At 32.8% G+C, this 25,402-nt stretch overlaps 1 protein-coding gene across 1 annotated transcript; it reads right to left on the reverse strand.

Annotated features, from left to right (window-relative positions):
* Positions 1–9,402: 9,402 nt before the first annotated feature.
* Positions 9,403–19,636, reverse strand: LOC109339646 (probable glycosyltransferase At5g25310). The gene is made up of 5 exons (XM_019577117.1): positions 19,439–19,636; positions 18,075–18,702; positions 17,841–17,971; positions 16,163–16,511; positions 9,403–10,379 (listed from the first exon to the last, which is right to left on the reverse strand). Exons 2-5 carry the CDS (start codon positions 18,624–18,626, stop codon positions 9,690–9,692), a joined length of 1,722 nt encoding a protein of 573 aa, XP_019432662.1. The 5' UTR covers positions 18,627–18,702; positions 19,439–19,636; the 3' UTR covers positions 9,403–9,689.
* Between the last annotated feature and the right edge of the window lie 5,766 nt (positions 19,637–25,402).

Consider the following 25,402-nt stretch of genomic DNA (forward strand, 5'->3'; position numbering starts at 1 on the left):
GGCCAAATGAAAAGAGCATTAATGTTAGTTTCGCCATAGCCATTTCTTTTACTTGGCTAGAAATTCTCCCTTTCTTTAAGATGATCTCTAGCCACTTCCTTTTTGCTTGACTCGAGAAAGTCTTTTCATTATCTTTTTCTTTTAACCAATATTCAATATAACTTTCAAACACTACAAGCTCCTTTTTTAAAAGCTACAAGTTACCTTCAATTTTTGTTTATCGAATGCCTCCAATAGCTTTTTGAGTGACTCAAAAAAATATAAGCTATTTGAAAAACTATTTTGAAGGTTTGTCAAATAGTGACAATGGTATGATTGAAATCTAATTTGTATTAAATAATTTTTTAGCCTTACAAAAGAGAAGTTAATTGTGTTATTGAGAATTCCATAACTGTGGTTCAAACCTTATGATTCTTGTTTTCTCAAAGTTTAGTATTTTTAATGTTATCTTGACTCACAATCATTTTTTTAGGTTTCCACATGTATCCTTGCACTGGAGGCAATCATGCCCGAGTCGGGAACATCCACAGATATGTGGGGTTAACTCTCACAGCGAGTATTTTTTCATCCACAGATATATGGGGCTAACTCTCACAGCGAGTATTTTTCCATCCACAAGACTCGAACCCGAGATATTGCTTAAGAAGAATCAAGCATATATCACTTGAACCTCACAATAATTGAATTGATTAGTTAAATAAAAATGGGATATATTATATAAAGTTTTCAAAGAAAATTAAAAAGTAAAAATTTTGGGGCCTAAGTCATAGGTCCAGGGGTTGCCCCTCTAGCCTATCCGATTTTCCCGTTTTTATAATTATTTTTTACTTTGATATTGTTTAGTAAAATCAATCCTACCTAATAAAATTACAATTTGATTGTTGATTGTTATATGTGGTTTATTCGGATAAATCTTTTCTTCTAGCAGCTCATGTTATGTAGAATCACCTGACCCTATAATTTCAAAAGGAATTAAAAGTTATGTAAACTATTAATGGAGATCATTCTTATGATATCAAAATAGTTGAATGTTTGATAAGAATTTTGGACTGAAATTAAGGCATGCGATTATTTACTAAGATTTGTATTTAAATAGGAGTTGGCGCTTCCTCATTCAAATATATACATCAATTGACCCATGCAATTTTAGGAGGATTTTTATACTAATTTGTGAGGAAGATATAGCATTTTTCTTAGTATTATATTCTAATATTTACAACAATCTACACATCCTTTCAATTCATATATAAATCAATTGCTTTAATGAATACATCAATTACATTAATATTTTGATTGTTACAATATAGTAAAGATGAAAAAGAAATTCAATCCCAAAATATAATCATTAATTAGATCCTAAAATTAAGTGCGGGAACAAATGTTTAGTTTTTAGAAAATTGAATAAAAGGTATTCAAAAACAATCATACCTAATAATTTCGGCTTCTAAAGTGTAATTATTAATTATACATTTACTCTGACTAATTAGATAAAATATACATACTCAATAATTAAACATGTCAAATAATTTATGATGAGAATGAATCTTGTTGCATGTGGTTATTATACTCTTTGAGTTGGCATTCATTTCTATATTTGTCTAACTCGATATGTCTTACGGATTAAAAATTGTGCATGGTCTAATTTTCTGTTATTTAATTTTTATTTAACATCAAATTTGAAATAACAGTGATTTTTGATGTGCATATTCTTTTTTGTTCTTTTATTTATTTATTTTTTATGTCTATTATACAGTCCACTAGGAACTATTTAATTTTTAGAAAATAAAAGGAAATACATTCAAGGGTAATCATGGTTGATAATTTCGATTTCTAAAGTGTAGGCCAAATAACAATCCTGACCTGCTAATTTTTATGTATATAAAAACTATACATGTATAAATTTGTTTTGAATAAAACACGCTAGAGTGATTGACTAATATAAAGTTGGCACACTTAGATAGTGAAAAATTAACTTTGATTCCTGGAGGTGAGGTGACAATAACTTCTAATCATGCTCAAAAGACAATAACTTCTAATCATTGTATTCCAGAAGATGAGGTTTCTCTTATGTAAAGACAAAGTAAAAATGAAAAGAGCAGAAAATTATATCTATGAGTTTGATTGAAAGTTAAAGATGATAGATTTGTTGAAAAAAATTGAAAAATAATGTGTAGTTTGAGTATAGAGAATGTGACATTACGCCAAAATTCGCATTTAACAACGGTTTTTTAACAGCGCTTTCTAGCACAACGTTGTTAAATATAATACGGAAGATACTTAACAATATTCTTTTGAACAAGCACCGTTAAACTTGATAGGTGGATATAACTTTAACAACGCTTTCTTCAAGGAGTATTGTTGTATGTTTGTCTAAGATATTCTACATCACTTTTTTAAGCAAGCGTTGTTGATTTGAATCTATTTAGCAGCGCTTGCTTAAATAAGTATCATTAAAGGTAACATATCAACGACGCTCATTACAATAAGTGTTGTTAAAAGTCATACATTCAAAAAATGCTTGTTTTAGTTATTATTATTTATGAAATTATTTAATTTTATTTTGAAAGATATAAGTCAAGGAAATATTACGCGAAAATAATCCAAATTGTTAGAGAAACTCATATGCTAATTTTTCATATATAACATAACTTGACCATACATATACAAAAAATGCAATTGGTTTTTACTTAAGAAAAATATTCTAAATCACTAACCAATATTATTAAAATAGAATATTAAGATATGTGATTTTACACAACAAAAACTTATATTTGGTAACTAAATTATGTTATTTATCATTCCATTATCAATTGTTGAACATAATATAACAATTACATGATTTTAAAGAATTTTGATATTTAACATCATTTTTTAAGCAAGCGCTAACGATTTGAATCTATTTAATAGTGATTGCTTAAATGAGTGTTGTTAAAGGTGACATATCATCATCACTCATTACAATAAGCATTGTTAAAAATCACACATTTAATAGCGTTTGTTTTAATGAGTGCTGTTAAAGTCATATATTCAAAAAACGATTGTTTTAATACACGCAAATCTTTGCCGATTTAAAAACAAAACCTCATACACAATAATATATTTATTATTCAGTATTCTATTTTCCTTACTCTTCTTCTCCTGTTAGTTTCTCTCTTTAAGCAAGTTATTAGCTTTTAGTTTCTATTTTTGAGTACAAGATGAATCATTATCCTATTTTACCTAATTTATTTCTCTTTGATTCATTTTGTTGCTTGCATTTATATCTACGTTAACTACTTAATTTAAAATATATGAAATGTCAAGGTTGATGATTTAACAAACTTGCAATCTCTCTATGTATTTCTTGCATTTGGTTATTATGTTTTCATCCATACTTTCTATATAAATTTTAATTTGATTTTTATTATGCTGAATCTAAACTATGTCTTTCTGTCTTTTTATTCCTTCACTTAAGGGAGAGAAGAAATTCATAGATTTATCTTTTACATCTTCATCACTTTCGTCCCTTTCATTACTGCATATAATCTTTTGGGTTAATGAATTTGAACTAAATGAGATCAATTCATGCAATGATTTATGAATTGGATTTTCAAAATGATGTTTATATTATGAAATCTCTTGTAAATGTGGTAAAATTTGACAGGATTGTTACGTGTTTGATATAATATCTGACATAGTGTAAAGAAGTGGAGAAGAAGACATTGATGAAACATGTTTGAGTAAAAATAGCAAACCAAGGGATAATAGCTTCACATGATATTTTCAGAATTTTAATTTTATTTCACAAAAATAACATTTTCTTTGGATACTTATCATAAATGAAGAGTGTTTAGTTTAGTAATTTTAACAAATCATTCAATTTAACAAAAATAATTTCTTTTTTGGACACTTGTCACAAATGTAGAGTGTATAGTTTAGTAATTTCAATCACCCTTTTAATTTATATATATAGATAGTAGACGTGCAATAAACAATTAGCGAACATTTTTTTACTATTGAAGGCAGTGATGTTAAAACCGTACCGGTTATCAAACCGGTCAGGGTACTGATATAGTGGTACAGTGGTTCAACCAGTGGTTCAGTAATTAAACCGCATGTCGGATATACCTACTTATATTTATATATGTATAAACCTATAACAAAAAAATTCCAAATAGGTAGATACTCAAAATTCACATAAATAAACAATTTTAAGTCTTTAACAAATTCAAAATCTAAATTAAAAAACATATATCAATCCAAAAGTACCACTTAACAACCACAAAATATAAATAAATGACATAACTTCACAACTCACTCTATAAAACAAATAAATTTAGAGTTTTGACATTTAACATCAAGGAGTCAAAGTTATCGTATATGAATATTATATTTTTCTACCAAATCCTATCTTCAGATAGTACTCCAAAATTACACAAATGTCACTGAGATTATATACGAATGTTAGGAACCAAAATGTATAATCTAAGTATGTTTTGGAAGCATGTGCCTTGAAGTGTTGAAGAATAGTTGGAAAGATTGGTCACCTTGTAATGAGTTTTTAAGTTTTTTTTAAAAAAAAAATATATGTGTATAAACCAACCGGTTTAGTAAAATACCGGCCGGTTCACCAGTTATGACCGGTTTTTGACTGGTTTTGATACTTGACCGGTTCAACACCTGTACCGTACCGGTTAGGGGGCTGGTTCACCGGTTTTCCGGTTGAACCGGCCGGTACGGTCCGGTTTTTATAACTATGATTGAAGGCCAAATTACAATATGCTAATTAAAAATTTATAATTACATTTAGGTCATTTATCATTGTTTTGACTTTAGTATAGATATAATTATATATGTTAAGGTATTATTTTATTTTGCAAGGTACAATTTGTTGTGTGTTTTATTTTATCTTTATCAAATAGTTGTAATTGATATTTATCATTATATGATTGACTAAAATATTTGTTTTGTGATAAGATTTAAAAGTTGACATTCGTTACCGACTGTTAATATATTATTTAGAGTAAAAAATCTTATCTTTAATAAAAATAAGAATTAAGGTTAGTGGAGATTTGGATTATTCGCCACATAAGAGAGAAAAGTCTCTTAGTTTTATATTATAGTACTTCAACCGCAAAAAACTGGCGGCGGGAGAAGTGTAAGAGGAGGAGAAAGAGAAAACATAGGAGATGAAAGCAAGAAAATGGTAAATTACTTTTTTAGCAATCATAGATAACATTGATAACCTTCGAATATTAATTTCCATGAAAGTATAGGTGAATAAATAATATTAATTAGATATTATTATCTAATTATATGTATATTATTATTTTCAGGAAATCTATATTTTCAGTTGGTTATCTATATCTATACTATTAATAAAGGAGAAACACAAAATAACCACCCATCATGGTGTAATTTGTGTTTTCCTATTTTGTCCTCAATATCTTTTTATTTCTACCAAAAAAACCATATAATATTATTTTCTTATTTTATCCTTATTATCTTCTTATTTTAAAGTGTATTTAAAAAATTGAATATTAGACCAATTGAATAAATTCAACCGTAAATTTAGCGCAAAAAATTATATTTGAATTTATAAAATACAAACTATACATTACAAACGATAGGAAAGCGGGTTAATATACACGACAGTGCATGTCAACACGCTAGTTTTAATAAATTCTATTTACACTTAATTATTTACATCATATCTCATTTTGCATTCTGCTTCTATGATTATCATGTGGAGTAGTAACATGTTATTCACTTTGTGTAGTTGCTCCTTCACTAATTGTATCTTCTTAATAAATGTATAATGGTTTTTATTTAGAATTATTAACACTGCAATGTTTCACACATCATAATTTGTATTTTTAAATATTGAATACATATGAAATCTAATATTCACTTATTTCTATCTATATATGTTATAACATAAATCTATATTATATAATATATGTTAAAAAAATTCTAACTCTAGGTAACGTTTCATAATTGTTTTTTATCGTTATTTAATGATTAATATTGTATAAATAAGGTCTATCTCAATATAGTAGTATTAAGAATCTGATATGTTTAATTTTATTTGTAGGACATATTTTTTAGGTAAAATTATCATTTAATTATTTTGATTGTTGATGTTGCTATGACCCAATTATGTTATTTAAGGTAACCCGTGACTCAATTATCATGATTGTTAATGGGATGTATGACCCAAATATAGTGAATCTTGCAGAGATCTATCTAAATCTTTTATCGAATTATGTTGTTTGTTTAAGGATCTTAGGACTCAATGATTCGTCTAGGCACAAGCAAATAAACCATGTAGGGGCAAGTACCTCCGATTAGCATGTTGTGTACAAACTCGACGATTTGTGGCATTTAGTGTCATATATGCAAATTGATTATGTCATCATGATGGACCATATTTTTCATAATCGAAAGTAATGAAATATATTATGGTTTAGTGTGTATAAAAAGTTAATCCTTTATATTATTTATCATGGAGATTTTGCATACTCGTAATAACTAGAAATATCATAGTTTAAAAGTTTTTTAAATAGTATTGCCAAAAAATTTTATTTCATTATGCTTTTGTTTATGACATTTCTAGTTGATGTGTTGTATAACCATGTTAAGCCATTATTAGGCATTCAAGCACTTGATATTTTTATAAATGACTTTTGAATGTATAAATTATTTTAGAGAATTTTTGTTTAGTTCTAGGTCTTCTCCATTATGTGCTACCTTTTAATTTAGTGTTCCATATCATTGTAAAAAATTAATTTATCTTCTTAATATGTTTATTTTTTATATTTAATGAGATTTAAAGAGATTCTTTTAATAAAAATATTATTAAATGATTATACAAATTTTAAACTTCCACATATTGTATACTTTTTATGAAAATTAGGGTATTACACTTATCGCCTTGTCTACCTTTCTGCTTGCCTTGAATTCTTTAAATTTCTCTCTAGTGTCTAGTGTTTCTTTATAAAATTGGTTGAGATATATTTAAATAATCATCGATAGGTTCAATTATAATGGTTGCTTTATTGACCCAAATACGTTCACTAAGCTAAGTGAAGTAGGACTTTTGATTGAAACTTCGAACCATCATAAGGATGTTGGTCTGGCTTTATAGTGATTGACCCTTCCGCATCCCAATTGGTTACAAATTCATCTATACCTTCACATCATTATGTTTGAACACTATGTCGTTCCCTGAATGTGTTATTTGAGACGCGAACAACATATTATTCTTCATAACTAGCACATGATTTACATTATGTAGTTGCAATCAATGAGAACTATGATGAGAAAATACTTGATGTGACCAACATGTGTAATTGGCAATTTGGGGTAATCAATGGTTACCACCACTTACTTTCCTTTGTATTCTGTCTTACTTGATACTTTCTTCACATCTCCTATCACATGGTTAGAAGAGCCAAAATCAATAATCCAGTCATTATTGTAATTGATTGATTGGTTTATTATTTGTGGTAATAAGAACAATCTGTTCTAATTGTGTAAAACATAAAGTTGATAATACCTCGGTTTTGGAAGAGTCTCTTATCAATCTTTCCTCTTCAATTGTAACTAATACTTTGAGATTGCATTCTTATTCACTTTCATTCTTGTAATAGGAGATAATTGCATTCTCTTCAACTTTCATAAACCAATTATCTCCAGCAAAATGGTTCATCCTTCCGGAGTTATAGCAGTGGTCATTGTTCTAGTGATACTTCTATCTCATATTTTTATCGGGGTTCACTGGCTCCCCCTCATTGTGGACCTCCTCCACTCTAGCTTCTCCTTTAACAATCTTGCTGTCTCCTTTAGTTTTCACCTTTATTAATGAACTTTGTGGCTACCTTGTTTTCACTAAAAAGAGCTTTATCCTCTTCTTTTATAAAGGCTTTAGACATTTGATTATCTAAAGCTTTTTTATTGACCATAATAATATTCTCCAACTTTGTCAACTAGGTTACTTGGCCCATTCTCGATTGACGGTAATAATACCATTGTATGATAAATTTAATCCAAAAATAATGATCCTCCTTTTTCTCGTCTTACAAATTGCATCTTTTGGGTCTAATTTTGCAACCTTATTACAAACATATCTAACTTTGGTAAAATACTGTGTTAATGCCTGAGAGACATAAATTTGTTCACTAGCAACAACAATTTTGCATTGCTCTTCCTAGCAATCAACCTGGCTAGAGCGCCACATGCTTCTTTCGGTGTTATCATGTCCTTGACCCTCTGCAAGAACTCATCTTCTTTGGTAACAGACAATATGCACATTGATTTTCCAACTTCAATCTTCTAGTTCCTTATTTTCCTCATTTGTTGGTGTAGTCATATCCGCGTCATCAAAAACACTCCAAAGATTTTGCCTGAGGAGATAAAACTTCATTCGGGAGCTCCAAGTGTCATAATAATTATTGTTGAGCTTCTATATCATACTCCATGAAGAAGGGATCTCACATGTGAAGTATCGATTTACTTAGGTACTAATCACTCACATTATCTAGCTCTCATTCACTCACTTCTATATCATGCTTTAAGTAAATGCAGATCGAAAGCTGGATTGTCTGATTTGAGCCTTTATATCTATTAAACAGCAGTATAATGTAACAGTTTGAAGATTGGAAGCTAGTTGTGTAATTTATCAGCTATAAACTGTGTTTCTTTAATTTTCTGATGGCATCATGCATGTGCAACTACAAAGTATAAATACCCAAGTGCTCATTTACAACCCCTTCCTCAGTTTTGTTTGAGAGTTGTTTTTTTTGGAGGAAAATGAAAGATTTATTCTCCAAAACTCAACTTGCGACCTGCAAAGATAGAAAAGAAAAAGGAGAATCCTTGTATTCCTAGTATGCTTTCCATCATATGTTGTCAGGACTCTTCAGTTTACTATAGTCAATTCACAACATTTACTGGTATGAATATGACACAAAGCTTTGTAATTGGCTGCCCCATATGTATTTGGATTTGTACTGCACCCTTGGCATATGAATACTGTTATATATGTGCTAAAAACTACCTTGAAGCAATATTGTGTCTCCACTAGTTTTAAAAGTTAAATCAATATGCACTGTTTTGAACTTTCATTAGCATTTATTTAGATTTGCTTACTCATTGCATGAATAAATAAAGTAATCCTTTGTCGTCTTGGCATTTTTAATTTGAACTAATAAAACGAAAAATCTGTGCAGAAATAGTTAGTGAACACAACTAGGCTTCATACTGACACAGTCACACATCTTGACCAATAAAGTTGACCAGGTAGAAAATAGAAACAGAAAGGAATGGACAGAAAGTAACATTTCTTTTCTCAATTTTTCCATCTTCCTTTCTTTCCTAAATTTATTAGTACATTGAAATTTAAATCAAGAAATTAACTAGGAATACAACAAAAAAATCTCCCTCTAGCTAATACAAGAGGAAAGATAGAGTTCAATGTTACTGTGTGTGGAATTAAATACAATCAACCATTACAGATTACAAGTTACAGATTACAGATAATAATAACAGGACATCCCAAAAATCTTAAAGGGCAGCCCAATACATAAAACTCCCATTTATTGGAGCCTGAGGAGGGTAAATATATACAGCCTTAACCCCATAATCGGAGAGACTGTTTCCATGATCGTCTTACCGTTGTGTCAAGCTTATCCTCCAAAACTATATTATTTCTATATTTCTGAAGTTTGTATCTGATTCAACTTGTTGAACCAGATTGAATGCAAAATCATGTGAAATATATCATATCTTATAGGTCTTGGGTTCCAAAGGAAATGCTTCTGTACCATCTTCACATTATTTTGCATAGTAAGATATTTACTCATAGGGATGGACAATAAAATGTCCTTCAGATTGGGAATATCCTTCTCTGCCACCACCACAGAGAAAACACTCCAGTCCAGAACTTCACTAAAAGGAAGGACAAAATTATCTGCAATGATCACGGGAACACACTCATAATAGATGGCCTCGACGATCCTTGGGCTATTAACTTCAAACCCCATCGGACATATACAATATTTACTCGATTTCATGTGTTGAATATAATTCATCTTTCGCGCAACTCTCAGAGGTAAACGCTTGTAAATTTTCATTTCTGCATCCACATCAGCCCCCCAGTACTTAAGAAGAGTAGGACGCACTCTCCCATGCATACCACCAGCGAAGAAGGCGAGGATTGGACGTAGTGACACTCTATTCCCACCAAGATATCTAAGAGGCTTTTTTGGTGCCCTTATTGTTGTTTCTGGCAGGGAAACATCTCTTCCGGCAATAAAGATTCTTTCAGACAAATCAGCATTACATAGAGCTTTTATGGTGTTTCTGTGTAGTTCCTTGTGTCCAGACACTATGTAAGGACCCTGCAAAGATGAGTGATAGCACTGGTATCTTAGTGGAAAGAAATGTAATAGAAATGTGTGTAGAAAAGAAATACCCCCACCCAGAATCAATGATTCTGCCAGGGTTCTAACTCGTTTTATTAGAATTGGTATGAAAAGAAGAAGATGCTTACAAGAAATGCAAGATTCCCACGAATCTTGCCCCAACTGATTCCTCAATCAGTTTACTCAACTCCTAACTAACTTTCCCTCCCAAATTCAGTCTGCTTTATAGGCAAACTTCCCAACTAACCCTCTAACTACCTAAGGGCATAGCTGTAACATTGCTATCCCTTAGCCACACCCCTCTTTTCCCTCTTTTATATACATTTTTTACAATAGGTCTTTGTCTACTTAACCTATCAATACCCTCCCCTAAAAGAATCAACTTGTCCTCAAGTTGAAAATCTGGAAACCTCTCTTGGATGACCTCTGCTGCTTCCCAAGTAGAGTCATGATCAGGGAGATCCTTCCATTTTACTAACACTTCTAAGTTGCCTTGGTTGTCTTCTCTGCTGTTGGTGATGGTTTCTGGAATGACTACTAATTCCAATTCCTCATTCAGCATAGGTGGCAACGGTTGAGGCACCTGATGGGGCTTAAGTGCCCTTTTTAGGAGGGACACATGAAACACAGGATGGATTTTGGCATGAGCTGGTAAGGCTAGTTTGTATGCCACTGTCCCTACCTTGTCTATTACCTCATAGGGTCCATAGTACTTAGGGGCTAGCTTAGCACAGGTCCTTCTAGCCAAGGATTTTAGTTTATAAGGCTGCAACTTGAGGTAAACCCAATCCTGCACAGCAAATTCCACTTTTCTTCTGTGTTTGTCTGCTTGTTGTTTCATAAGGTTTTGAGCCTTAAGTAGGTTCTGCTTAAGTTCTTCTAACACATCATCCCTCTGGTGGCACAAGTTATTCACCTCTTCTACCTTGGTAGGAATAGCCCCTGCCTTCAGTAATGTTGGAGCTTCTCTGCCATAGAGGGCTCTGAAAGGAGTCATCTTAGCAGAGCTACTGTAGTTGGTATTAAACCAGAATTCTGCCCAATGTAACCAGTCCAACCACTGTTTGGGTCTTGGACTCACAAAGCATCTCAAATAAGTTTCTATGCACCTATTAGTTACCTCTGTTTGTCCATCTGATTGAGGATGGTATGAGGTACTAAACTTCAATAAGGTTCCTGACACCCTTAGCAATTCCTTCCAAAAATGACTTAAGAACAGAGGATCTCTATCAGAAATGATAGAAGAAGGGAAACCATGAAGTTTAACCACCCCTTCTATGAAAACAGAGGCCACATCCTTGGCAGTGTAGGGATGACCCAGAGCAAAGGCATGCATATACTTAGTTAACCTGTCCACCACTACCAGTATTGTGTCCTTACCCCTTACCCGTTACCCGAGGCAAACCTCCAATGAAGTCCATAGATACATCAGTCCAGACATGTTGAGGCAAGGGAATAGGCTGTAATAACCCTGCTGGAGCCAGAGTAGAATATTTATGTCTCTGGCACACTTCACACCCTTCCACATAGGCCTTGACATCAGCCTTCATCCCTTCCCAATATAAGAAGCTAGCTACCTTTTTATATGTCCTGAAGTGACCAGAGTGCCCTCCCATTGGAGTCTCATGGCATTCAGCCATAATAATAGGGATTCTAGGGGACCCCTTGGGTAGTACAACCCTGCCTTTGTAATAAAGTATCCCCTTTTTCCACTCATAGTGAGGATGTGCCCCAGGGTTGATCATCAATTCTTGACAAATCCTCTGCAATTTTGGATCTTCTTGTAGACCTTCCCCCCATGAGTTAATCTCTTCACTGGACAGTATAGAAATAGCAGAATACATGGCCTTCCTAGAGAGAGCATCAGCAGCTGAATTTTCAGTCCCTGGTTTATATTGAATATCAAAATCCAGCCCTACCATCTTGACAGCCCACTTAAATTGTTCTTCTGTGAATAATTTCTGCTCAGTTAAAAACTTGAGACTTTTCTGATCTGTTTTTATAGTGAAGTGTCTCCCCATTAAGTAATGCCTCCATTTCTGAGTGGCTTGAACCAGAGCCATAAGCTCTCTTTCATAGACAGACTTTTGCTGGGCTCTGGAAGATAATCCCCTGCTCCAAAAGGCCAGAGGCCTACCCCCCTGCATCAACACTGCCCCCAGACCAGAACTAGATGCATCTGTCTCCACCACAAACTCCTTATTAAAGTCAGGTATGGCCAGCAAGGGTAACTCTACCATGGCCCCCTTCAATTTCTCAAAGGCTTGAGTAGCCTCACTTGTCCAGTTAAAGGCATCCTTCTTGAGGAGATTAGTAAGGGGTTTTGCAATCTTCCCATAGTCCTTGACAAACCTTCTGTAATACCCTGTTAAGCCCAAAAATCCTCTCAATCCCTTGATATTAGAGGGTTGAGGCCAACTCTGCATATCCTCCACCTTGCTTAAGTCAGCAGCCACCCCTTCACCTGAGATTATGTGCCCTAAGTACTCAATCCTTGACTGACCAAAGCTACATTTCTTCTGGTTGGCTTTAAGGGAATGTTGAGCCAATAGAGACAATATAGTATGTAGGTGCTGTACATGGGTGGCCAAGTCAGAACTATAGACTAAAATATCATCAAAGAAGACTAGGGTAAACCTCCTCAAGTAGGGCTTAAGTATGTCATTCATGAGGGCTTGGAAGGTAGAGGGGGCATTGGTCAAGCCAAAAGGCATGACTAGAAACTCATAGTGCCCCTCATGAGTTCTAAAAGCGGTTTTAGCCACATCTTCCTCTCTCATTCTGATTTGATGGTACCCTGATTTCAAATCTAGCTTGGAGAATACCTGAGCCCCCCCAATCTCATCTAGCAACTCTTCTACCAATGGAATAGGGAATTTGTTTGGGGTTGTAACCTTATTAAGGGCCCTATAATCCACACAAAACCTCCACCCCCCATCCTTTTTCTTTACTAGGATAATAGGGCTGGAGTAAGGGCTTATGCTTGGTCTAATGACCCCTGCTCCCAGCATCTCATCCACCAATCTTTCCACCTCTGCTTTCTGATAATAAGGGCATCTGTAGGGCCTAAGGTTGGGAATAAGGGCTCCTTCCTTCAGGTGTATGGCATGGTCATGGTTCCTGGAGGGGGGTAGACCCTGAGGATCTTGGAACACTGCTTGGTGTTGTTGTAGCAACCTCTGTACTTCTTCTGGAACCACCTCGTTACTCTGGTCTGATTCCCTTGAACCACACTGAATGAACAGCCCCTCTCCTTCCTGCTTCAGGACTTGCATAAGAGCACCCACTGATAATTCACTCTTGGTCAAGGCAGGATCACCTACCAAGGTAATTACAGAATCCTCACCCTTAATGTTCAAGATCATCTTACCAAAGTCTGCTTTGATTTCTCCCAACCCTGCTAGCCAACCTATACCCAAGACCAAATCCACCCCCTTTAGCCCAAACAAGTAGAAATCCTAAACCACCCTCAAGCCTTGAAGATTCAGATTGAGTTGAGCACACTTGCCTTGACACTTGATCTGATGACCATCCCCTACTTCCACCACATAGGCTTTAGTCCCTGCCACCCTGAGTTTAAGCCTTTCTACTAGCTCCTTAGCAATGAAGTTATGAGAAGCCCCACAATCTATCAAAACCACCACTGTTTTCCCTTGTACTTCACCCCTAAGCTTCCAGGACTTGGTAGAAGTGAGCCCCTTCATTGAGTAGAGGGATAATTGTAAGAGTTTTGCCACCTCCTGTTCCTCCCCACATTCTAACTCCTCTTCTCCTTCTTCATCTTCAGCCAGAATCAGCATCCTCAATTGCCTGTTTTTACAGGTGTGATCCCTAGTATAGGGCTCATCACACCTAAAACAGAGTCATTTTTCTCTTTTTTCCCTCATCTCCACACTTGTTAACCTCCTGTAATCACCTTTAGCTTTAATCCTTTCTAGATCTTGGGGAGGCTTACTGCTACCAGTAAAACTACCCCCTCCAGAACCTTCCCTCCTAAAAGAATCCACCCCAGAGTTCTCCACTGAAACCACTCTGTTGAAGGAACTTCCCCTGTAAGGGATTCCAGATTTGTTAGGGTTATAATTCACCCTTCTTCCAGTGACCATATTCTTCTGCTCAATTAGAATCGCCTTCTGAATAATCTCAGGTAAGGTGCCCAACTCGTACAACTTCACCTCAACCCTAATTTCCTCTTTTAACCCATTCAGAAATATCCCCTTGACATAATCTTTGTTCACCTCTTGTAAGGCCCCTGCATACTTCTCGAATTCTTCCACAAATGCTTCCACACTGCCTTCCTGTTTCAAGGCCAACAACAATTCAAAGGGGTTTTGGGCCATTGAAGGTTGAAAACGCCTTACTACTGCCATCTTGAAGCCATCCCACGATGGAGAGGGGTTACAACGTTCCCACCACTGGAACCAACTGAGAGCCTTTCCCTCAAGGGCCACCATGGTGGCCTTCATCCTCTCTTCATCAGTTACACCTCGTAGACGAAAATACCTCTCCAAACGTTGCACCCAGCCATACGCATCATCCCCTACGAAAACAGGGATCTCCATTTTACGCCATTTGTCACGTCCAGAGTGTGCTCTGTGCGTCTCTGTTTCTTCCTCATTCTCACTCCCCAACCCTACTGATTCATTTTCCCTAGAAATCCCTAGCTTGGTGGCAATTGCTTCCAGCAGATTCTCCAATTTACTCGTTCTTGCTTCATTGAGTTCAAATCTCAGTCTGGTTTCCTCTCATTCTTGTTTCATCTCTTCACGATCTTGCATCCAACTATCGTTCTCTTTAGCCATCCTTCTGGTAGATACCATGCGCAATCCTCCTCGTCGTGGTGTTCCTCACTTCCCTCAGGCACCAGAATGGTGCTCTGATACCAGTGATAACACTGGTATCTTATTAGAAAGAAATTTAATAGAAATGTGTAGAAAAGAAATGCCCCCACCCAGAATCAATGATTCTGCCAGGGTTCTAACTTGCTTTATTAGATTTAGTATGAAGAAGATGTTTACAAGAAATGCAAGATTCCCACGAATCTTGCCCCAACTGATTCCTCAATCAGTTTACTCAACTCCTAACTACCTTTCCCTCCCAAATTCAGTCTGCTTTATAGGCAAACTTCCCAACTAACCCTCTAACTACCTAAGGGCATAGCTGTAACATTGCTATCCCTTAGCCACACCCCTCTTTTCCCTCTCTTATATACATTTTTTACAATAGGTCTTTGTCTACTTAACCTATCAATGAGTGGTAAACAAAAGGCATTAAAAATGACAATGAACCCTATACAACCTTATTCATGAATACAATTAATTAGCTCCCATTATGGATAATACTTAAGAGACTATACTGCAAAAAAAGAAGCTTATGATCCTCGATCCTCAATGCTTACCACACATTAGTTGCATAATATGCATGCTGCTTTATTAGTGAACCTTCCAGAGTCCCAGCATAATATGCATGTAATACACAAACACATGAACTTATAATATCATGTGTGTCTGCATGTGCAGGTCTGTGTGCACATATGCACATACTAGCCTAAGTCTCGCATATCATCAGGTTTTTCGTCTGATATATGGGTTACTAATAAGATTCATTTTCATGTTTTCATCTAACCAATCTAAAACATGCAAACAAGGAAAAATAAGAATTAATTAAAAACCCTAATACTCTCAAAAAATTATCAACCTTAGGAAAATCAAATTTTAAAATCAAACCAATTCTACAGAAAACAGACCCGTATCCCATACCCAATCATGGCAAGCAACAAGGAAATGATCTGACCCATGTGTGCGATTCCAGAATGGATACTTAGCAGCAATCTTGTTCACATAGTCTCTAAGAAATATTGATAATGGTTTCAAATCATGTGAACCAGGCACGTAGAGGTCCAATGCCATTTGGCGTGCACTATATGGCAGATAAAATAAGTGAGCCTTCTCAGGATCCTTGGTGAGAAATTGCTTATTTTCCTCCATCAACTTCATAAACCATCCTTCAGAAGCATAGATTCCTTTGAGGGAAGATTTATGGAAAATAGGCCTTGTTCCATCAGGATATATATAAACTTTAAGTATCGCTTCCATCAATTCATAGCTCCTAAAATTGAGATATGACATTGCTTTAAGATAGTTTTTAACACAACAGATGATACTATTCACATTCGGAATGTGTTGTAGAATCCAAAAGCACAATCCAAATACATATACGCAGCAGCCAATTACCAAGATTTGTGTCATATTTATACCAGCAAATGTTCTGAATTGGCAATCATAAACTGAAGAGTCATGGCAATATATAATGGGAAGTTTATTTATAAGTTACTATGAGCACAAGGATTCCTGTTTTTCTTTTTCTTTTTTAGGGGGGAGGAGTTGAAAATGAGCACTGGGATATTTATACTTTGTAGTTGCACATGCATGATGCCATCAGAAAATTAACAAAACACATATTACAGCTGACAAATTACACAACTAGCTTCCGAATCTTCAAACTCTGTTATATTATGCTGCAGTTTAATATACATAAAGGCTCAAATCAAGCAATTCAGTTTTCAATCTCCACTTACTTAAGAGCTGGATATTTTTCTGGAGACAATTATAGAAAAACAACGAAGTGACTGCCTCCAACAGTTTTATAGCTGCTTTAAAAGAAATTAAAATTCCAGATAAGGTCAAAATCTGAATAATTGTGAGATAAAAAGTAATTTATCATAGTCATTAATGTCACTGAATATCACCACTCAAACTTCCATTTTGAAAGATTTGAAGTTATTAAAGTTATAATTCTAATAACTTCAATTTAGGTTGAATGAAAGACCATAAAAAGAAAATTAGGGTGATTGGTTCTTTGACTAGGTAGTTGGCAAAGTGGTCTAAAGTTAAAGCTTTGTTGCGTCAGTCCTCAGATTATGCGATGAACTTATGCCTCTTACATTTATCCAAGTTCAAAGAGTTCTTACATGAAAGAGTAATACATTTTTAAAACTACTTTAAACGGTTCTAAATCGTAGATGACAAGATATCCGTGGCACGGGTTTTTTATGGAACTAATTGTTTCTTTCCTTGCTTTTATTAAATGACAAGAAGACAGCTATTAGCACACCTTGGGTAAAACTTAACGGACTTTTAAAGGGGATAATAAAAGGTTTACTCTCCCCTCCCCAAAATAGTAAGAAAAGGAAGTAAAAAACTCATAGGAATTAGGAAGTAGATCATATTCTCAACAAAGTTTAACATTAACAACATCAATATCCAGTTTCAAATTGATAAAAGCTTATTATGCAAAACTAGATTTGTTCAAGCATGTCACCAATAAAATGTGATTCTTGTGCCATCTAAAAAATTCCAGAGCAATCAGTAGTCAACACTTGCAAATCATGAAACAATTCAGAAAGAAAACGAATAATTATTCACAAATTTTCAGTACCTTTTGAAAACAGAAATGTTCCTAAATAAAGGAGCATAGAGATCGGGAACTTCACTCACTGAAGGGGCATGATCGACCTCTTTCTTTGCATACACAAGGACCTCATTAGGTGGCAACAACCGTATCTGTCTCTGAGATATATATATATTCATAAAATTATTGGTGACACCTCTCCTTGTCATACTTATAAAAAGATAAAAAAAAATGTAAGTTCAAAGTCTCGTCAACTTTTACCCGATTGTGAGAAGGAACAAGCCCATCAGATGGTGAAGACGTCGTAATTTTTGTTGTATCAGCATGCTTTTTGTCCTTTACACTCCCATTTATGGAATAATTTATCTGCTCGGCCTCCACTTTGTCTGGCTCAACTGAGACCGATTGAACTAACTTGTTAGATGATTTAGGTAAAAGAAAAGGATTAGGAAGAATGAGTTGAATCTGTTGACGTCTTGCCTCTTTGATAAATTTATTTGACTGTATGATGCTACTCAAGGATCGGTATGATGAATCAGTTTCACGGGAAAGGAACCAATTGTGTGATAGATAACTGAGTACAAGTATCTGGGATATGATACCAGATACTGCCAACACAGTCATAAGAAGAAACAATCTGCGCCAATCAACTTTGTACCCGAAGCAACGCCGTAAAAGCTCTCGTAAAAGGATAGAAGCAGTGTGCTGAAAAGCCTTTTGCATCTGAACAACCCCCAGTGACCATAATCTGAACATGTCATCCCTTGTTTCTAAATGGTACTGCACAGGGATGATTTGACTACTTGAATGCATGGTAGCACCAGTAGAAAATACACTTTGGACTTATTTTCGCCAGAATCTTTCAAATTTTCAACTTCAACACTGGAATCTATAAAAGAATGGAAGGTAAGGAAGCAACTGGATAAATATATTAACTACAAATAATACCTTTGACCATTAAATATGATGCTACAATTAACATTCATTTCAAATCTGATAAATATATTAAGAGACAGCAGTATTTTCACAGGGGTAAGGAATCCTCACAAACTAAACCAAAAATGCAAAGAGAAGCCAGAAACTAAGAATAGAACATATACATACTTTTGACAAGGAAAATGCTAAATTTATTTCTTGTAATTGTGTAAAATCCAAATATTTGGTATTTGGATGCATGATTAAAAACAAAATATGACCAAAATTATATGGATTGTTTTGTCAATGAACACGATTTTAGGATAGAGCATTAAGATCCATATAGTCGACCCAACCACTGGATTAAGGCTTGTTTTTCCCAGTATATATACAATATCCCTTATTTCCCATTATAGTAAGTGTGGGGTTGAGCTCAGAAATATGATAAAGGGACAAAGGGTGAACAAGGTTATAAGTATAACTATATTCTGGTTATAAAAAATACAACTTTATACATCAAATGTAATAAAAAGCCCATGAAAAAACATATATATAGCAGCTATGAACAAATAGGTCTCTATGATGTTAAGCCATACATGTATATCATATATGAACTGCAACTGCAAGAGTTGAATAAGCTGGAGATAAATCGTATATGTTAATTATTGTGTGTGATTAGGAAAATAGAGAATGAGTGAGAAGAAGAGTACCATAACTGGTTTGAGTTGAGAAGATAGATCTGGAAAATGATGAGGTTGTAATACATCCATGAAAGACAAAACATGTTACTGTTTTCCTTGTTTTTCATACACTTCTTTCCTAAGTAATAGCCTTTGTTTGAGGGGTTTTCTGTTACCAAACCACACGGAGGAGAACACTTCTTCCCTGTCAACGTATTATTATTTATCCATTACCTCTATTAAGGAAGGTATTGTATAGGTAAGGAATATATTTTTTTCTTTTTTTTTTGGTTACTCTATCAAATTTTCACCCTTTATAGAAATTGAAGCCATTTCTAGTAATGGAACATTTTACATGTATATATCATAAGAGTTTTTTTTTTTTATACAGTTATTAACTTCATTCATTTTCAATTATTATTGGCTTTTAAAAAAAAAAATCAAATGAATAGTGAATGATATACTGACTTTGTATATATTTTTACACTTTCAATATATAAATTTAATACTCAAAAAATTAATCTAACTTTTGACTTAGAGTATCTCAAGCACCAAATAAATTTTTTATTATTATTTGGGTCTCACGCATTATTTTAAAATTTATTATAACTTATCGTAAAATGAAATAAGAATAACATTTTTTTTTCATAGTAGTAAACATCATTCTTATTCTTATTTAGATCTAACAATATCTACCTTTTTTACACAACATCTACTTCTCTCCTCACTTTCTCTTGGCTAAGAACAACCAAGAATTGTTCTTATTTAAGAAGAAAAAAAAGTAGAAAATAAGAATAACACAATGAACAACAAAGTAAAAATGTTGTTATTCCATTAAAAACAACATTAAGAACAACTACCGTAATTGTTCTTAAATATGATATCAGGACTTTAATATGATCTTATACTATAAGATGAACATATTATTATTATTTATTGTTTATACTACTATATAAAAAGTACTTAGGTAATTGAGCGGGGCATAATTTTTATATCTCAACTTTACCCTTATTACTAAGGAATCCATCTAGTGTCTCACAAAATGTATAACTTCATATGCTATGACTTGTGATTCGCATAGATTGTGCTAGGTGGTTTTGAGGGTGTGCAAATTTGAGAAAAATATCTATATTATTTATATTAAAAAATGTATCAACTGAAAGTGTATGAGTTATATATACTATCATTGTATTTCTACAAACCCAAAAAATTATAGTGAATACTGAATTATTACACTCTTATTTATAACTCTACAATCACAAAAAATAATTTTATAGTAAATGACATGACATGCTTCGTGAAACACAAATGATCATTATTGTGTTTTTTTTTTTTTTTCCCACAGGTATCCTCGCACTGGAGGCAATCATGTCCGAGCCGGGCCTCATCCCCATCATCATCCCTATCCTGATCCTATTCTAATCATAATCCNTCCTCGCACTGGAGGCAATCATGTCCGAGCCGGGCACATCCACAGGTAAGTGGGGCTAACTCTCCCAACGGACATTTTTTCCATCCACAAGACTCGAACCCGAGTTCTTGCTTAAGGGGAATCAAGCATGTACCACTTGAACCAACATCCGTTGGTGATCATTATTGTGTTTAATTATTTTATATTATTATTGATATGCACTCAATGAATTTCTTGATCAGTTATCTGAAACAAATATCAAGCTGCTTCTTTAATGTCTTGTTTGAGTCTAGCTTATTTTTTCTCTAGTTTTGATATGTTAGATTGAATTTTGAAAATTTTATCCACGTGATTTTTTTGTTCAACTTATTTATGATTTTTAATAATCAACTTGAGACTTATATCAGTGATATGCATAACAATGTTGAATTTGCTTCTTTGAAATGATTCAATCATCTTTAAGATACATTGATTGAAAGTGAAAGACACATTGTTTACCTATTAATTTATCTTTTTCTGAAGTTAGCCATACAACTATAAAAAGATACATGAATGAATGATTGTCTAGTGACTTATATTTAATGAGAAATGTTCAACAATATTGACAATGAATTGATCATTCAATGATTTTAAAATGTAAAATCACATAGAGATTAATTATGAAATATATATTTTATTTAATTAAATATATTAATTTTTTCATTATGAAATCAGATATTCATCTTTTTATATTTGATTATATTTATTATTTAATTTTAAATATATGTTGCACTTCCTGTCTCGGTCCTAGATTTGTCACTGCTGATTGGCAAGGAAAACACTTATTTATTAAACTTTTAGCTTAAATACATTTTTTCCGCCAATTACACCAAGTGTCACATGGAACATGGATGGAATGATACATTTTTTGGCACAATAGATATCATCCATACTACTACTATAGAAAGACAACTAGAGCTGAAAAAACGGGCCACCCGACCCGTTTAGCCTACGCCCGCAAATGCCCGCAAAAATTTAAGCGGGTGCGGGCATGCCTGCATAGGTTAACGGACAAAATTCAATGTTTTGCCCATTTTAAAACGGACTAACGGGCTAGCGGGCGGCCCACGAGCATTGTTGAGTAATTAAAAAAATAAAAAAATCATATAATAAGTAAAATAAAATTAAATAAAGTAGTTGAAGATAAAAAATTAACAATTTTTTTGATATTTTATATGAAGTTTAACAAATCACATTAGATTATAATTTTTTTAGGATTAAAAATCACATTACATCATAACTTATTTAAAATTTTCTTACTTTTTCCTTAAATTATGTTTAGGGGCCGCCCACATGCCCAACGGAAATGCCGCAAACTTGGCGGGCAGAACGGGCCGGACGAAACGGGCAAATAGGCAAATTTTGTATGCCCTACCCGCAAAAAAATTCAAGCTATGCTAGCGCGCTCGCGGGTAATGCCCGTTTTGCCATCTCTAAAGACAACATATGCTTAAAGAACATTAAAGTAATTGAACATATATAATTTCATTTTCTCATGCTATTTCATTGTCTATTAAATTTCATTGAAAGACAAATATAAGTTTTTTTAAAGACAATTTCAGGGATGATGTTATTCAATTTTGTAACATATATGTTGGATATAATTTTGCACTAATTAAATACACAAAATGGGCATAAAATGGCTCAAGAGATTATATATAATAATTTTAAGTTATTTTTAAATGGAGATTATATTGTATTCTTTGCAACTTTCAAAAACTAAAAAATTTCACTTCTTTATGCTTTATTCACCCCTCTTTATCACACATTTATCTTTGATCCAATTTTTTCATATTGAAAAAATTACATTTTTGAAAAAGTGTCAAAACATAATTAAATCAAACATTATAATTTTATATCATATAAAGATTGTATACTCCTTCTTAAATAATAGGAATGCAGATAGACAAATTTTCTCAACCCACTACTATCTATAAACTTGAAACTTGTCTTCCTGTTTGAAATTCCAAGCTACATCATATCAAGATTTCATAATAAATTATAGGGAAAAGTTCATAAAACCCTATAAATTTTGTCTTTTAAAAATAAATACTATGAACTATTTTTTCTTCCTAATTACTCCTCAAATTTTAACTATTGATAAAATTGGTCCCTACATACATGCAATTTTAAATTACTTAGAATGAAAAATTATGACATGTTTTTTTTAATATTGATTGACATATCTTTAGTATTTAAAAGATACATACTAATCTAATGAAATACCCCTGAAACTTAAAGAAATATATGGCTAGTTAGTTCAAAGAATCCATAAAATACAAATCAAAATATCAAATGACTACATGTTGGTGTTACTAAATCACTATGTCAGAATTGATATTTAACAACACTCATTCAACAACGTTTATGTGTTGAATATTATTAAATGTAAGGCAAAAACGAATTTACAACACTTATTGAAACAAGCGACATTAAATGTGTTATCTTTAACAGTACTTATTATTTCTCTTACTTTTATTCTTCTTTCTGAGTTACATTTTTTCCTCTTCTGTTTTTAGTTTCTCTCTTCAAACAAGTTATCAGTTTTTTTGTTTTCTTTTCAAGCATAAGGTGAATCCTTATCTTATTTTAACTCATTTATTACTTTTTTATTCAGTCTTAATGTTTGAATTTACACCCTAAATAACAAGTCTTTGATGCATTTAAATCATTATTTTTTAAATAATTAGTTTATTTATAATCAATTTGATGGAAACATTTCACTAATAGTGTGATATTTATTTGTTGTGAAGTTATGCAACTATGATGTTCTAGGTTTTTGGTTATGGTTCATTGGTTTAGATTAGAACACACAGTTTGAGTATAATGGTAAACGTTCTTTCTTAATTGCTGCTAATTTTGTATTTTAATAACTTTTGCAATTTGTTTAGAGATGTCATTTTTAATTTTTATTTGTTTTTGCAGCTTGCATTTATCATTGAGGAACACATGAACACTCTATAAGGACTTGCACATTGGAGGAGAAAGAATGAACAATTTGTGTAAGATTTCATTACTCATATGTTATTTTACAATATTGGAATGTTAAATGTAGCTGAAGTCGTTGGTGATTTAACAAATCTATTGTAAATAGGATGGAGTTAGACATACTTGTCATGTATTTGATAGAATGCATGGGCTTATTTAGAAAGTAAACATTTAAAAGTGTTTGCTTCAGTGAGCACCGTTAAATGTCTACTTTCTTCAGCGCTTCGAAGACCATTATTAAATATAACCTTATGTACTATTATACTTATATAAAAAGCATCCAAAAATACTATTAGATGACAATTTTAAACATTGTTGTTTTACTATTTTAGCATAGTGAATCACATGTATACATACAATGGCCATTAATCAAACAAATTAATTACTGTCACTTTACTTCCATTCCTTTTTTGTATAAAAAGCGAACTGCTGGTGAATATAATAGTGTGTACTAGCTAGTTATATACAAAAGGATAGCCACAGCCTACAAGTGATGTAGGATTGTTGAAACAAAAATATAGTATGATTTAAATTTGATGTACAACTATTTGAGACAAAAAGATAGCTAATTATATGTTGGTTTAAATTTGCACCATTCAACATTTCCTTACAAGAAAATCTAATATGGTAATTCTAATTTTATTTTTAGTAATTTAAAATTGTATATATGTGATGACCAATTTTACCAATACTTAAAGTTCAAGGAATAATTAGGAAAAAAAATAGTTTATAATGTCTACTTATAAAAAACATAAAGTTTGAGGGTGTTTTATGAACTTTTCCCTAAATTATAAAAAGAAAGGTGATGTTGTATTTTTTAAGATTTAAGTTTAAAAACTAAAAACATAACTTCAAAACGGAAATAATGAACATAAAATCATGTAATTGCGTTAATTAAAAATCATTCATTAGTTGGTATGGATATCTAGAAAATTAAAAAGGAAATAATAAACAAATGACATCTACTACATTAAAAGGTTTCAAAACATATCTTTAATGTAAAATGTTATAGATAAATAAATGATATTAACTGTATTATCTTATCATTTATGATTTGTTGAAACAGATTTATATCCAAATGATAACTTACTCAAGATTTGCACAATCTTCCTTTATATAGATTTTACAACTTCTGCTCTCTCTTTTTTTACATGTTTTCACATACTCCATTTTCAAGGCAAAGACCATGAACTTAACATCAACGAGACATTGATATAGTAATAAATATTCAATTTATATAAACGAGATATATTAAAATATATTTTGTTAAGTTAATATTGTATTGAGTTAGTAATAAGTTTAAAACTCATTTGTCTTTTATAACAAGCAATCATTTTAAATTCGATTTTCATGATTAAGAAATGTGTAAAATAAATTAGTTAGTTTGTTAGCCGTTACGAAGAGTTAAATATATTGTATTTTCAATATAATAGGTTGATTAATTTTTTTGTTTGATTTTGTAATTCAATTCAATTTCATTCAATATGTGTCAATCTTTCAATGGTGTAGAGAAATAGAGTTGTTCAATATATGTGATTTATTCATTCAACTCTTGT

The sequence above is a fragment of the Lupinus angustifolius genome, unplaced genomic scaffold (assembly GCF_001865875.1).
Source record: "Lupinus angustifolius cultivar Tanjil unplaced genomic scaffold, LupAngTanjil_v1.0 Scaffold_85_97, whole genome shotgun sequence".
Lineage (NCBI taxonomy): Eukaryota > Viridiplantae > Streptophyta > Magnoliopsida > Fabales > Fabaceae > Lupinus > Lupinus angustifolius.